Raw genomic sequence first — 15,614 nt, 5'->3', positions numbered from 1 at the left:
ATTAGGAAAACTGTCTCTCAGCTCTTTACCCCACTACATTTACAATAAATTTCAGCTTTTACACTCATCCATGATGCATCACGGCAGGTTAAACTACTCAAAAATGATAAAACCCTTAAAGTGAACTCCAGCTACAACAATAAAATGTGATCGCCTTACATTGCTGCAATTTTAATGTCCTCATGATCAAATACTAGTTATGTTTCTCCAGTTTGTACTTAAATTTGTTACTCAGTTTTACGTGCAAAGTAAAGCATTTATGCACCACGTGATCTGCAGTAATTGATAGTCTCAGAACATCATGTCCTCATTTCTTAGAAACCCAATCTACCCATTTGAAGGCTTCCTGCAATCAGATACAGTGATGGAGGCAGATGACCATGAGCCTCCAGAGGATGTCACGTCTTGATTTCTTCCTCCATGCTAATATCAGTAAGTGGCAACGCTGTAAATAATCAAAGCATGCATACTGTATGCTCTGACTGCATGCCAGCATGACTCAGAGGCAGGATTTGTGAAATTATGAGGACATCTTGTGGTCGGAATTGGAAGATTTCTGTCTCTTGATGTCCTCTCTTGCACAAAATCATGATGACATTCAAAGAGTGAATGGAGTTTGTATTTGGAAAAGATAAAAGGGAGCCTATAGGAGGCTTCCTGCTGTGCAGAGACATTAAAGGATGTGCGGCCACTGACTAGAGGGCATGATGTTTGCATGAGATGAAAAGGTCCTCTCCACACCTGAGCCAATTCCATGCCCTGCTGTCATCACTTGGCTACCAATTTAAAATGTATCGACTCGTATTCAGTAGAGTACAAACACTCACAGACCCTTCTGTCCTCCAGCTACGAGGAATCCTTGTCTGGCCTCCAATCATAGCAGCTCTTTGAGAAATGTGAAACAGTAAGGTGATTGTGTCACGGTAAGGTCTTCTGGCCGCTGTAATCTCAGTGTTGCTGCTGTGTTACATGGTGTGTTTGATCTCCAGTTCGCTGCTGCTGAGGGGAGGTAAAATATTAAAGGTCAAGAAAAAGCCGGAGACACGGCACCGCAGGGCAGGAGGGTGGGCGGGAGATGGATGGCGAGGACGAGGATATTGCGGGGAGGATGAAGTGGACAAACAGGTTAGCGTCAGCCTAAATACACTCGACACTAATCGCACCTGAAAGAACACGCTCAGGTATGTCAGGAATAGTTATGTGAATTTCAGTGCACCATGTCAGGGAGGGTTAAATTGAAATACAATCTTTATTGGGGTCATAGACATCTCCCAAATGTATAATCCAATGAACAGCAACACAGGCATTTTACAGTTCAAGGACAAAGAATTCACTTTTACAATAACAAATTGAAGGTGTTTTTGCCTCTTGCAGATACGTTTCACCAGCTGTTTGCCTTTTAAATCTGAACGACAGACATCAAACCAAGTACCGATAACAGTTCTAGATCACGTGAAAATCAACTGTGTTCAGCTCTGACGGTCATGAAACTAAGTCGTGATGATGTTTGATTTTCTTGTTAAAATTCACAATCCGATGTGCTTAGCCATGTTTTTTATTTTTTACATGATGGCCAGCAAAAGACTATAGCTTGTGTAGGAAATAAACACCATGTTAATACTAATACTTCACTGAACATTTGTAGACTCAAATACTTTGCTTGAATTTGAAAAAAAAAATCACCAGAATATATTTGTTTACTCAACTAATACTCAACACATTGCCTGAACATAAAGACATTCACAATACTGTGACGGAGTGCAGACAGCTATAATAATGGGAAAAGACACGCTTCTTCCCATAAGTATTGGAAAATATTTTTTTTTCTCATTTAAAATTGTGAAATTGGGTTTAGCTCACAAGCTGTAAGAAAGACATAAATTACTTCTGCTTTGTGATCCTCTCATAGATTTTATTATACAGTAGAATATTAGATCTATTTGACTAAATAATGCTTAACATTGCAAGTGAGGTTGCATCTTTCTTTGTAAACATCTGGTCTTGGTTTTGAAGTTAACACAGAGAATATATAATTGCGACATTGCTTCATTTCACACTATCCTTTGCTATAATAAAGCGGAGGTCTTTTTAAAAAAAATAAGCTAACAGTTAAATAGTTCTGTAACAACACAAATTCTACCTGATATATCTTTTTTTTTTAAAAACCCAGAACAAACAGAAACAATACATAAAAGCAAGTGCTGTTCAGATGGACAGAAAGAAAACTCCCTGCTCCTGTAAGTAAGGCAGGTTCCTTGGACACCTGAACAGTCCCTGTAAATGCAGCACACTCTCCAGGCATAGATATGGTTTTTTTTGTTTGTTTGTTGTTGTTTTTTTGCGTGCTTCATCCTCACGACTCTACAGGGGGAACGACAAAGCACGACACAAGCAGCTACTGTAAAGTTACATCACTATCAAAACGCTGTCGGTGTGAAGATTTTGGTGCTAAGTTCTCGGTACTTGCTACAGTGTTTTCAGTGTTTCCTCGCTATACACCTGTTACTACTTAGTGATTCGGTTGTCTTGGCTAAAATGGTGCAAAAACATAAAAATTTAGCAACTCTTAAAAGCCTAATTGTGCTTTAACTTAAAAAAAATGTAATGCCTTGTAGCAAACAGGCAGTTTGTTTTCTAATTGCAAAATTTAAGCTACAGCTTTAACAGTAAGGCCCAGTTTCCTAAGAGCATAAATAAAAACCCACAAGTACTTCTTTCACTGTTACGTTTTGTGTTTTTATGCCATTATAAGATGATATTATTCCCCTTCAGGTCTTATAAAATAATTTATATTATTACTCCACCAAGGAACGTGTGACGATCGCCGTACGTTTGTCCGTCTATCAATCTGTCTGTGCACAACATTACTCAAAAACGGACCAACAGATTTGGATGAAATTTTCAGGGAACAACAGAAATGACTCAAGTGATTAGATTTTGGCAGTGATGCGGCTTATAGTCTGGATCCACGGATTTCTTAAGGATTTCTGTATCATTGCGAAATAGCAGCAGCGTCACTGTAACTTTGAGAGTGAACACTAAGTCAGCTGCCTGCTGAAGATCACGATTGCGATCCCACAACAAATGGACCACTGTGGACTTGCCGGGACTTATCTGTCGGAAATGATACAAGAAACAATTGGTTAAATTGTGGGCGTGTTTCCGAGTCCCATCAATTCTCACCGCCCGCTACATATTTAGGTCACACGATTCGGTATCCGTACATAACGTACACGTGCATAACACACGCTTGTGCTCAGTGCAAGGTCATTTTGTTTGTGAGTGCATCTGTATTAAATGGCCATATTCTATGTTGCCATAATTTCTGATCATCAATAACTAATGAACAAATACAGCATTTCTAAAAAAAAAAAAATGCTGCATTTCTGACAATGTCATATGAGGTAATGGACAGCCTTGGAAACAACTGATTATTCTGGGAAACGGGCCCTTTAATGTGCTAATACTGGCAGGAAAATTAAGGAAACTCCACTATTTCACTATAATCTGTGCTTTCGGTTGCATGACAATGCAACAACAATTTCATGTTTGTTTTTTTCTGGATTCTAGGCGGCAGTTTGACCATCATTTCGAAATTGAGAAAAAGAGCCAAACAATAAGATCCCAATCTATAATCACAGTTTTGGGAGATCGGCAAGAACTAGAGTTGAAATTATGCCTGTCAGTCCAGTGAGAAGCTGCTGCAGGCAGGGAGGGCTCCCTGGTCCCCCTAAGTATAATTATGCCACTGCACAGGTTCATTATCCTTCTGTCTTCTCTTTTGCCTCCAGAGAATAAGCTCCGCAGCACGACAGAAACTCAAATTTCCAGCCCTGCAGAAGGCCTGTGATGAGCCTGCATCGATGTAATGCTGGAGCAACAAAGGCTTTGTGCCGCTTCATGGTTGTTTTGAGAGTTTCCTGAACGCCACATGTGCTCATTAGCTGTAATTAGCTCGGTTTCTTCTTAGACATGTTTTTGATGCTCTTACCATGTGGACTTAAGGGCATCTAACGTGCCGCATTCTGCATTATCTTTGGGGACGACAGGGGTGTGTTTTCTCCCTTTCAATTATCAGCCATCAGGGTTTCCTTGTGGATCTCCACAAGCATGAAAACACAAATGATTATTACCGGCAGAGTAGAAGCAAGAAAGAAAAGCGAGGTGTTTTTTTCACAATTCAAATGTTCCTTTGGATTCTGTAAACAAATGTCATGTTAAATAAATCAACTTTCAAATCTGTTCTTTGCTTGAGTCAAGATTGCCAAACCGAAAGCAGATTTTCATGACAACAGTGAATATTAAGACATTTAGCTGAACGTATTTTTGGTCCAAATTAAGGTGAAGAAATAAACCAAAACTTGAAACAATGTACAAAGTAAAACAGTATGAACTAAAGAGGAATCAGCTCATTGCTTGACACATTTTCCTCTTTCACATATGACAGATTAATCTGTTTCTGTCACCGCAGTGGGCCCCGACAACTTTAAATTATGATGCACTTAAATTGCCGTAAACATGACTCAAAGTGCTATAATCACACAAGAAGGAACTCCGTTAAAGGATTTGGTCTTCTCCCCGCTACAGTAGCACCATCTCTGGCTTCTCCAGTGACCATCAGAAGCTTTGTAAAGAGCAATCTGCAAAGTTGAATGAACCCGAGCAGCGGCGTGGCCTTAGGGGAGTGCTGAGCCTCCCTGCTGCTCATCTGTCTGACTGACTGGCCCTAAAGCACCAACTCTCAGAAAGTTCAACTCCCCACAGCGAAATTCCTTCAAGACATTTATATTTTTTTTATTCCTGTTTGTTGGTAAGCCACTATATGAATTGTAAAATAAACTCGGGCTCAGGTTTTCATGCAATTTAGCTCCACAACGCCTGTGAAGAACGTAACACCCGCTAAACTCCCCTGCAAACTCATGAGCATATCTGAGGTATAGATTCATACTCTGATTACTACTGGATATGTAAGCTACTTCCACAAAATAGTTTCTAAAATGTTAAATCTATCATATCAAAGGTTATACAACAAAGATAACAATTACTTCATTACAAAAAATATAGACTAGTAACATTTAGGATCAACTATCCATTCAGTTCTAAAATATAGTTTAACTGAGACAGCGTAGAGTTGCACAGTGACAGGACGTTTATCTCCCAGGAAGAAAACAGCGATAAGCCTCACCGTCTTCCTCTTTTTTTCTTTTCATTTTGGTATAATTACAGAACAAACGATAACATTGTGGGGAAAAAAAATTCTAAATATTGTAAACATTGTACCAGTACAAAAGCACATGTCGCAAGACGTGGTCAGAAAACAGCAACACAGGCGGCACTGACAGCTTTTACTCCTCCTCCATTGACTTCTCAATCTCCTTCAGCCTGCGGACAAACTCCTGAGCCTCCCTGTCTCCGATGCGAGCCTCCAGCATCCTCATGATTGGCTTCTCTGGAGAGGAGAAGAAACAGATGAGAACAGTTTGTACACCTGACACAAATATGTCGAGATTGAATGGCTTTTCATGTTGTATTGGAGAAGCAATTGCAAACCCAAGCCTACGCCCTCAGGTCTTCCAAGAAACCAATATTATGTTTGCGTTAAAAACAAACAACTTAATACAGCCTGGAGCTACATGTACCACTGGGTTTACTGCGAGACAGGTGCAGAATGACAGGCTGGACGCTCTTCCCAGCCGGTGAGGCGTTTGGTCTGCCAGGCCAGCAGAAGTCGCTGAGAGGAGCGATGGCTTCGCCGGCGAAGTCGTTGGTGGACAGCCAGTCATAGTCCATCACAATGAAGGTCAAACAGGCAAACCTGTGTCTGTACTGTTCAGGACTGACATGGCTGGAAGACAGAATAACAATCAGATATACTTCATTGATCCCAGAGGAGAAATTGTTTAAAATTTAAAGCCTTCTTGGCAGCAGCGGGATTTGAATCCATGCCCCTAAAGAGGCTGGAGTTTTAATCCAGCATCTTGGACCACTCGGCCACACTACCACACAGACAGCAGGCACAGGGTATGTGTGTGTAAACAGACGAAGAGAAAGGAAGAGCACTCACAAATAAAAGAGCTCATCGAATACCGGGTGCAGCGTCTTAAGCTTCACTTGCGTGCGTTGACTCTTGGCCATAGGAAAGAGGTGATGAGGACAGAGCTCCACGATAACAAATGGATCACTCAAGCCTGAGGAAGGCCAGAAAATACTTTAAACGCTTTATAAATGCACAGCCTCTACCTTATTCTGATGTTTAACAGTTTTACCGTTGGCATCCAGCGCAATAATATCAGCAGCGTGCAGAATCTCCACTGTCAGTCTCTGCTCTGGAGCATCATAATAGCACTTCACACTGATCCGACCGTAACGGGTGTGTTTCAGTGTTTTCTGCAAGATTAAATGCATGTTTTAATGTTTTAATATAATATAATGTAAGCAGAAAAATGTTCACATCATGACAAAATCGTTTTTATCAGCCTGCCGATTAAAAACATTCAGCATGCAGTCATCTATGAGTCGCTCCACTTGATTGCATCATGTTTTCCAAGAGTCAAGAAGAAAGGCCGATTTTCAATCAGCCGTCTAACACCACCAGACGGAGTGCTGTGCTGTCCAATCAATACCTCCTTGTCCACTTTAAGGGGCTAAAATGAGATTGTCTAGTCTGGTGAAGTTGAAAAGCACCTGGTGGGAAATCTTCTCCAGATAATACTGTTCAATCAGCTCAAAGGAGGAGCATTTATTCAGCCTGAGCTCCTCATCCAGGACCTAAAGCAGCATCACAATGGTCAGAAAACAAAAGAGATAAATGGTAAGAGGACAGTCGTCGGACCCATTTGTCAAGATTGCAAAGGCTTCTTACCTTGTAGTCTCCGCTCTTCATGTCTTCCATGGAAAGACCTTCTCCCTTAGCCTGGAAGAAGTGCAACAGGGTCTAAAGCATTCAAACGGAGAGAAAAAAAAAATAAATTTATACTTCAAATTTTGACTGATTCAAACATTTGTTCACACAAACAGCAGGAAACCGCTGGAGGGCAAACATGATATAAACTCAGCCCAATTGTGTGGCATGCCATGACTTTTCATGCAAATCCACCACGTCCTCTGCCAGCTGCTTAAATTGGCATTAAAATATCCAACAGTTCCCACATTGGCATTCAGAAGGGGGCTCACTTTGGCACTGCACACCTACTGACTTGATGAATATCTGATATATGCTCACAATTGCACGGCAGAGAGCATGCAGAGATAATTCAAGAATGATGGCAGCAATAGCTATGATTACCTTTACAGAGTAGATACGTGTCTCTTTAGCTACACAGTAAGACTGGGCTATAATGACAGAATATCGTGTGATGCAGCAATTACTGACCTCCACTGTGTACTGGAAGCGGTTGTAAAACTCCACCTGAACACCCCTGTTTTCTGTCACGGCGTCCAGGATCATTCGAAGCAGCAGCTCCCACATGCTCTGGAGAACTCTACCAAGCACAGCGAGACACCCACATGTTTGTGTTTACCGGCTCCTCCAATTACACCACTGCACCCTCAACTCAGCCCCATGTATGTTTTCACAGATAATGGCTTGATAATGAGTACTTGTACATGGCGTAAGTGCTGAGGGGGATCATTATTAACGGAAAGCTTCCATTTATACACACTCATAGAATCTTATTCGCTGTGCTGACACTCATTTGATCTGGTGCTTGTGAACTGACAATCTTATGTAAAGAAGAAAAGGAAATTGTGGGTATCTGTCTTCTGGGAATCTTGCAGTGACTGAAAGTTGACCGTATGCTGATGATGCAGTGTTTTCCATGCAAGCAAAAAATTTGTAAGAAGCCACACTGGTGGTCTCTGCAATGGTAAATACGGGTTAAACTAAATTACACTCAAAAGTATAAATGCAACACTTTTGTTTTTGCTCCCATTTTTTATGAGATGAACTCAAAGATCTAAAACTTTGTCCACATACACAATATCACCATTTCTCTGAAATATTGTTCACAAACCTGTCTAAATCTGTGATAGTGAGCACTTCTCCTTTGCTGAGATAATCCATCCCACCTCACAGGTGTTCCATATCAAGATGCTGATTAGACACCATGATTAGTGCACAGGTGTGCCTTAGACTGCCCACAATAAAAGGCCACTCTGAAAGGTGCAATTTTGTTTTATTGCGGGGAGAGGGGATCTGTACAAGAATTGTGTACAGATCCTTGTAACATGGGGCCGTGCATTATCCTGCTGCAACATGAGGTGATGTTCTTGGATGTATAGCACAACAATGGGCCTCAGGATCTCGTCATGGTATCTCTGTGCATTCAAAATGCCATCAATAAAATGCACCTGTGTTCTTCATCCATAACAGACGCCTGTCCATACCATAACCCCACCGCCACCATGGGCCACTCCATCCACAATATTGACATCAGAAAACCGCTCACCCACACGACGCCACACACGCTGTCTGCCATCTGCTCTGAACAGTGTAAACCAGGATTCATCCGTGAAGAGAACACCTCTCCAATGTGCCAGACGCCATCGAATGTGAGCATTTGCCCACTCCAGTCAGTTACGACGACGAACTGGAGTCAGGTCGAGACCCCGATGAGGACGACGAGCATGCAGATGAGCTTCCCTGAGACAGTTTCTGACAGTTTGTGCAAAAATTCTTTGGTTATGCAAACCCATTGTTTCAGCAGCTGTCTGAGTGGCTGGTCTCAGACCATCTTGGAGGTGAACATGCTGGATGTGGAGGTCCTGGGCTGGTGTGGTTGCACGTGGTCTGCGGTTGTGAGGCTGGTTGGATGTACTGCCAAATTCTCTGAAACGCCTTTGGAGACGGCTTATGGTAGAGAAATGAACATTCAATACACCAGCAACAGCTCTGGTTGACATTCCTGCTGTCAGCATGCCAGTTGCACGCTCCCTCAAATCTTGCCACATCTGTGGCATTGTGCTGTGTGATAAAACTGCACATTTCAGAGTGTCCTTTTATTGTGGGCAGTCTAAGGCACACCTGTGCACTAATCATGGTGTCTAATCAGCATCTTGATATGGCACACCTGTGAGGTGGGATGGATTATCTCAGCAAAGGAGAAGTGCTCACTATCACCGATTTAGACAGATTTATGAACAATATTTGAGAGAAATGGTGATATTGTGTATGTGGAAAAAGTTTTAGATCTTTGAGTTCATCTCATAAAAAATGGGAGCAAAAACAAAAGTGTGGCGTTTATATTTTTGTTGAGTGTATGTACAACTACACAATCTGATTTACATGTGTGTGCTTGTATTAATTGCTATACTTGTCTTTTATGTCGTGTTCATGTTTGTGTACTCATGGCATGATTTGACCCTCCCGTTGTCCTCATTTACGGGCACCAAAAATATTGCTTCCTTGTCTAAAAAAAAAAATCCAAAAATTTCACAAATTTCTGAAAATTTGCAAAACCTTCAGGAAGAAAATTCTAATAATTCCTTAAAAATTTCCCTTTAAAGTTTTATTTAAAACAAATCCCCCAAATTTGGCAAAAAAATCTTGTAAATATATTCAAAAAATGATTCAATGATCAATCAATGATTCAGAATGGGCTGATGCCATTCAAAACAGAGCAGTGTACTTTTCACTTGACTCCTATTGTCTTTACTTAGTTAAAAATATATATATTAATTTATAATGAAGAGAAGGAGGAGAAGAAATTACCTGCTCAGATTTTCCTTTACAAGGTTTTCAGTGAGGATGACCATAGTGTCTTGCAGGTACTTCATGAGAGGGGACACAGCCTGGAACAATGTCACACATCGCACAGTGTGACTAAAACACAGTGAGCACCAGAATGAAAATAGTGCAGCGGATGGCTGTTGCTACATACGTCGTCATTGTTGATGGAGTCTGGAGACAGGCTGATGTGCTGGATGTACCTCCGCAGCTCAGGCAGCATCTGCACAGAAACATTCACTCACAGATGTGCATACAGGTTCATGTGCGCTTAAACAGAATGACTTTACAGATGCAGAAAGTATCACAGTAGATGTGCGAGAAAAGAAAGACTGTATTTTTTCCCATTGAAAGCACAAAGTGTGTTCTCGTATTGTCCCAAGGATATCTCAACAAGCATGACACATATTTACTAAAGATGTTTACGGCAGGCAGCAAGAAAGCCATCACAAGATACTGGCTTCAAAAACACGACCCATCTGTGGACACCTTCATAAACACTGTGACTCAGTTACATCATATGGAGCAGATCACTTATAATCTGAAGCTCCAAAAGGACGCAGGGGAAGGATATTAGGAAAAATGGACCCTTTTCCTGGCCTAATAACTTCAGAAATTCTGCCTGTTTCAATCTGCCTAAGCTCGTACAGTCACATCTATACTTTGTGAGAATGCATATACACACGTGGACAAAATTGTTGGTACCCCTCAGTTAAAGAAGGAAAAACCCACAATTCTCACTGAAATCACTTGAAACTCACAAAAGTAACAATAAATAAAAATTTATTGAAAATTAAATAATCAAAATCAGCCATCACTTTTGAATTGTTGATTAACATAATTATTTAAAAAAACAAACTAATGAAATAGGGCTGGACAAAAATGATGGTACCCATAACTTAATATTTTGTTGCACAACCTTTTGAGGCAATCATTGCAATTAAACGATTTCTGTATTTGTCAATGAGCGTTCTGCAGCTGTCAACAGGTATTTTGGCCCACTCCTCATGAGCAAACAGCTCCAGTTGTCTCAGGTTTGATGGGTGTCTTCTCCAAATGGCATGTTTCAGCTCCTTCCACATATGTTCAATGGGATTCAGATCTGGGCTCATGGAAGGCCACTTTAGAATAGTCCAACGCTTTTCTCTCAGCCATTCTTGGGTGTTTTTGGCTGTGTGTTTTGGATCGTTGTCCTGTTGGAAGACCCATGACCTGCGACTGAGACCAAGCTTTCTGACACTGGGCAGCACATTTCTCTCCAGAATGCCTTGATAGTCTTCAGATTTCATCGTACCTTGCACACTTTCAAGACACCCTGTGCCAGATGCAGCAAAGCAGCCCCAAAACATTACTGAGCCTCCTCCATGTTTCACCGTAGGGACAGTGTTCTTTTCTTCGTATGCTTGCTTTTTGAGTCTATGAACATAGAGTTGATGTGCCTTACCAAAAAGCTCCAGTTTGGTCTCATCTGTCCAAAGGACATTCTCCCAGAAGCTTTGTGGCTTGTCAACATGCATTTTTGCAAATTCCAGTCTCGCTTTTTTATGAGTTTTTTTCAGCAGTGGTGTCCTCCTTGGTCGTCTCCCATGAAGTCCACTTTGGCTCAAACAACGACGAATGCTGCGATCTGACACCGATGTACCTTGGCCTTGGAGTTCACCTTTAATTTCTTTGGAGGTTGCTCTGGGCTCTTTGGATACAATTCGAACGATCCGTCTCTTCAATTTGTCATCAATTTTCCTCTTGCGGCCACGTCCAGGGAGGTTGGCTACTGTCCCGTGGGTCTTGAACTTCTGAATAATATGAGCCACTGTTGTCACAGGAACTTCAAGCTGTTTAGAGATGGTCTTATAGCCTTTACCTTTAAGATGTTTGTCTATAATTATTTTTCGGATGTCCTGGGACAATTCTCTCCTTCGCTTTCTGTTGTCCATGTTCAGTGTGGTACACACCTTTTCACCAAACAGCAGGGTGACCACTTGTCTCCCTTTAAATAGGCAGACTGACTGATTATGAGTTTGGAAACACCTGTGATGTCAATTAAATGACACACCTGAGTTAATCATGTCACTCTGGTCAAATAGTTTTCAATCTTTTATAGAGGTACCATCATTTTTGTCCAGGCCTGTTTCATTAGTTTGTTTTTTTAAATAATTATGTTAATCAACAATTCAAAAGTAATGGCTGTTTTTGATTATTTAATTTTCAATACATTTTTATTTATTGTTACTTTTGTGAGTTTCAAGTGATTTCAGTGAGAATTGTGGGTTTTTCCTTCTTTAACTGAGGGGTACCAACAATTTTGTCCACGTGTGTAGCTATACAGATGAGGATGAGTATATGTACTTATTAAAAACTTAAAAACAAGAAAAATGAAGCTTAAAAAACTGTTCTCCTGTAGAACAAGAGAATGGAATAAGAAGAAAAAAATCAAAGATGAAAGAAATCTTTCTCCCGTTCTTGCCAAATGGGACGCAAACCTCACATAACAGACACACGTCAGTATGATGGATGTGCTGCAAGGTTTTGAAATGGCAGTGACAAATTGCATCTGTGTGAACCTGTCACATTCACAGATGTGTTTCACCTTGTCAGTGAGCAGCGTGATGAGGTGTTTGGCTTCTCTCTGCAGATCCAGGTCCATATTGAACAGCTGGCCATTGAGAGCCTTGTAAACCTGCTCCTTCCCATCCACGCCGCACGACTCCTCCATGGCCCGCTCCACGCCTTGCCAGTCCAGGTCGCGGGGCAGGTTACCCAGGAAAACGCGCACGTGCTCGGCGTTGTTCAGGGCGATGCAGAGCTAGCAGAAAGCAAGAGGGAGCCGAAGAGGAGAAACAGAGGGCGGAGGTGGAGAAAAAAAAAGAAGAAGGAAAAGAAGCAGGGCTACAGAGGAGTGGAGGGACGGAGTGTGAGTGCAAATGACGACAAGAGGCAACTGCTTTGTTTTGTGTGTACAAATATCTGCTCTGCTGACGACCCTTTTGTGTTGATGGGAGAACACTTGCTGACTTTGTTTGACGTCGCTGTGTGCTCCTCCGGTTGTGTCTTGCTGCAGGCGTTACCTGCACTGTGAAGCTCTTGTGGTCTCGGCCCAGCTGGTTCCTCTCAATCTTCCGCGTCATCATTTCGGAGTAGCACACGGCCTCGCTGCAGAAATTCTGTGGTGAGTAAAAATGATATCACGACAGGTCAAGCTGCGTTTTCAGAAATCGTACACGCATTCGTGTAGATCGCAGAGTGTGACAACACCAGAAGTGGCACTCACGTCTGTCAAACGTGTGACAAAGATGAAGGCCCCCGCAGAGTCTGGCCAGGCCAGCTGGACCCAGATCTCGCGTACCTGGCTGAAGCAAGCTGTCACTTCCACTGCTGAGGAGCTGTGCTTAGCTTGCTGCAGAGGCTCGAGCTGCTCACAAAACACACACATTCAAGACTGTGCAATGGGAAAAAATGTACCAGCATTCATATTTTTCTTAATAGGTTATTCTGTGAAATTCAGGAGATGAGGAGTCATATGTTCCTTAGGTTTACAGAAAAATGGTCTGTTGATATTTGGTATAAACAAAAATGACAATTTATTGTCTTACGAAGGACAGACATAGTGTGGAATCTTATGTGAAGTATAATTTAAGCAAAAGACAGAGATCCCTGTGTGCAGTTATGCTCAGGAACATCAGCTTTAGAGACTGGGAGGCTTAATGCTGCTCCAGAGAGGGACAGACTTTGTTTGCTGTGTAATTTGAGGTCAAGTTGAGAATGAGGTTCACTTTGTTTTACTGTATACAGAGATATCAGCGAGGTACTTTTCAGTAAGATATCCTCTGTTTTGATTCTTTTGGTAGGATGATCATGAAAAACTTGAGTTACACTTCAGAATGGGAACCTTTTTCATGGCAGAATTTCTTTGTCATGCCTGGGATAAAAGGCAACATATTTTGTTTGAGGACAGAGCAGCAGAATAATGTGTTTTGGATGTACTGCTGCAATGCTAGTATGCTGGTGTTTTGTAAACCTGTGAGGGTTGGGCATGCTCGTGTGCATGACATGAAAACAAAGAATCAATTAAACAACCATTTGATTTGCAAAAAGCACTTGACATGTCAGTCTAAACTTTCACAGATCCCATTTTAAAAATCCATAGTTTATTCAAATGATGCAGAGGAAGAATGGTCCTCATGACTGGAGATGGAAAAAACCTTTAATGTGTAATTACGTTCTCCTATTTACGATCTTTAAGGTGTATACAAACAATTACTGAATAATTTATACCACTTAAAGCACATTATAATGTTGTTAAAGCAGCTATAAAGATAAATAAAGCTTGAGCTAACAACTTCCATTGAGTATGTTTATGAATAGTTCCTGAATAATGGAGCAGTTATAATCTTCAGTTTCATTAAACACATTTACAGGAATGGTTTCAACTTTCTTGTGAATTTCAATTAGAACTTAATAAATATCTCATTTGGAATTGTTCGAGCAGAAGAATGGACAGTATAATTACCTACTTTTAATATGCAAAATTACAGTTGATAAATCCACTTTAACACATTGTATCATTGTTATAAACCAGTATAAAATACCTGCATTGTTAAGTCTTCAAAAACAAAATATATACAACTTTAAAACTATTTCGCGGTATTATAAAAAATGTTGTACATGTTTATATACGTTAATGATTTATTGTGAGCAATAAGGGCATCCAAATACATTTATTTTGCCGATACTGATAAACAATCACATCAAACCAACATATAAATAGCACTTAAAATACTGCTGAGAACTACAATGTAATGTGCTGAAGTGTGTAAATAAGATTGAAAATATGTTTATCCGCTGGTTATCACATGTGAAACAAGTGGATTTAGAATCTAATGGTGGCTAAAGGATCTTCTAAAGCATTACTGATGCATCAACAAAACCAGCATACATTATTTTCAGTTTGATTTTTGCATCATTTCATTGGCAGAAACCTCTCACCTTGTCTGTTTCCACGGCTTTACGGATCCGGTCACAGGATCTGTCGTGAACGATCTGCAGCCACTTATGAATCGAGGACTTGAACCAGTTGTGAAAACCCGTCAGGGCCAACATTTTAGCGTCCCTGTAAGAGAAGAACACAAGTATTTATAAATTAAAGAATAGCTAGTGACGAATCAGAGGGTTTTATATTGCCATTAGTCAAACTGAAAACCAACTTGAGGGGAAGAAACTCTCTGAAGCCTTTGAGGATTTTCAAGGACATGAAGAGCTCGAAGACGATTTCTCCCATCGTCTGAGTCAGTCTGGAGCTCTCCTGCTCCAGAGTCCCACACACCCGCTCCATCGCCACGTTCACATCATCAGCTGCCTGTTGCATCAAAGAATTGTTCAACATACAGCACAAGAGAACTCAAACAGGGTTTATTAGATGTGTGTATAATTACTCATCCTATTCAGAGGCGTACCTGTTTTTCCAGCTGCCTGTATGATATGCTGAAGAAATCTACTTTCACTGCACTGTGACAACAAAGGATGAAATGGTATCAGTCCAAAAACTGAACAAACAGACTCACAAGTCTGTTTTTTTAAACTTTTATTTTAGCAGGAAGTTCCAATAAGATCAAAAATCTCTATTATAAGACAGTTCTGGATAAAGGAGCAGGTGTAGAAACTCGCATACGAAACAGTGAGAGTGATCCAGAAAACAACTCATTCCAAATTTTACAATTTCTGCAACACCATCTCTGATCTGCTTGACATTTTTGCAGCAATAAAGCTCTATTTTTATCAAGATTTTTGTGAAATTATAGAGATAAATTTAAAACAAAAAAAGCATTTTGATGCATATTAGGCTTGTTTTTTCATTCACTGAAATTTTAGACTACGTTTGAACAACAATATCTCA

At 40.8% G+C, this 15,614-nt stretch overlaps 1 protein-coding gene across 1 annotated transcript in view; it reads right to left on the bottom strand.

Annotated features, from left to right (window-relative positions):
- Positions 1–1,230: 1,230 nt before the first annotated feature.
- The window catches only part of baiap3 (BAI1 associated protein 3), a 51,264-nt gene continuing 36,880 nt past the window's right edge, over positions 1,231–15,614 (bottom strand). The window contains exons 20-34 of the mRNA XM_022195146.2: positions 15,175–15,226; positions 14,926–15,077; positions 14,708–14,831; positions 12,993–13,133; positions 12,790–12,885; positions 12,312–12,527; positions 9,879–9,947; positions 9,710–9,789; positions 7,373–7,481; positions 6,863–6,934; positions 6,685–6,768; positions 6,267–6,387; positions 6,065–6,188; positions 5,640–5,845; positions 1,231–5,449 (exon numbers count right to left, since the gene is read on the bottom strand). Coding sequence (XP_022050838.1) covers positions 5,346–5,449; positions 5,640–5,845; positions 6,065–6,188; positions 6,267–6,387; positions 6,685–6,768; positions 6,863–6,934; positions 7,373–7,481; positions 9,710–9,789; positions 9,879–9,947; positions 12,312–12,527; positions 12,790–12,885; positions 12,993–13,133; positions 14,708–14,831; positions 14,926–15,077; positions 15,175–15,226 — 1,750 coding nt within the window. The 3' untranslated portion in view covers positions 1,231–5,345. The remainder of the gene's footprint in view (positions 5,450–5,639; positions 5,846–6,064; positions 6,189–6,266; positions 6,388–6,684; positions 6,769–6,862; positions 6,935–7,372; positions 7,482–9,709; positions 9,790–9,878; positions 9,948–12,311; positions 12,528–12,789; positions 12,886–12,992; positions 13,134–14,707; positions 14,832–14,925; positions 15,078–15,174; positions 15,227–15,614) is intronic.

Source organism: Acanthochromis polyacanthus, chromosome 21, assembly GCF_021347895.1.
Source record: "Acanthochromis polyacanthus isolate Apoly-LR-REF ecotype Palm Island chromosome 21, KAUST_Apoly_ChrSc, whole genome shotgun sequence".
In the NCBI taxonomy this organism is placed as follows: domain Eukaryota; kingdom Metazoa; phylum Chordata; class Actinopteri; family Pomacentridae; genus Acanthochromis; species Acanthochromis polyacanthus.
This window is presented reverse-complemented; position numbering and strand designations above follow the sequence as displayed.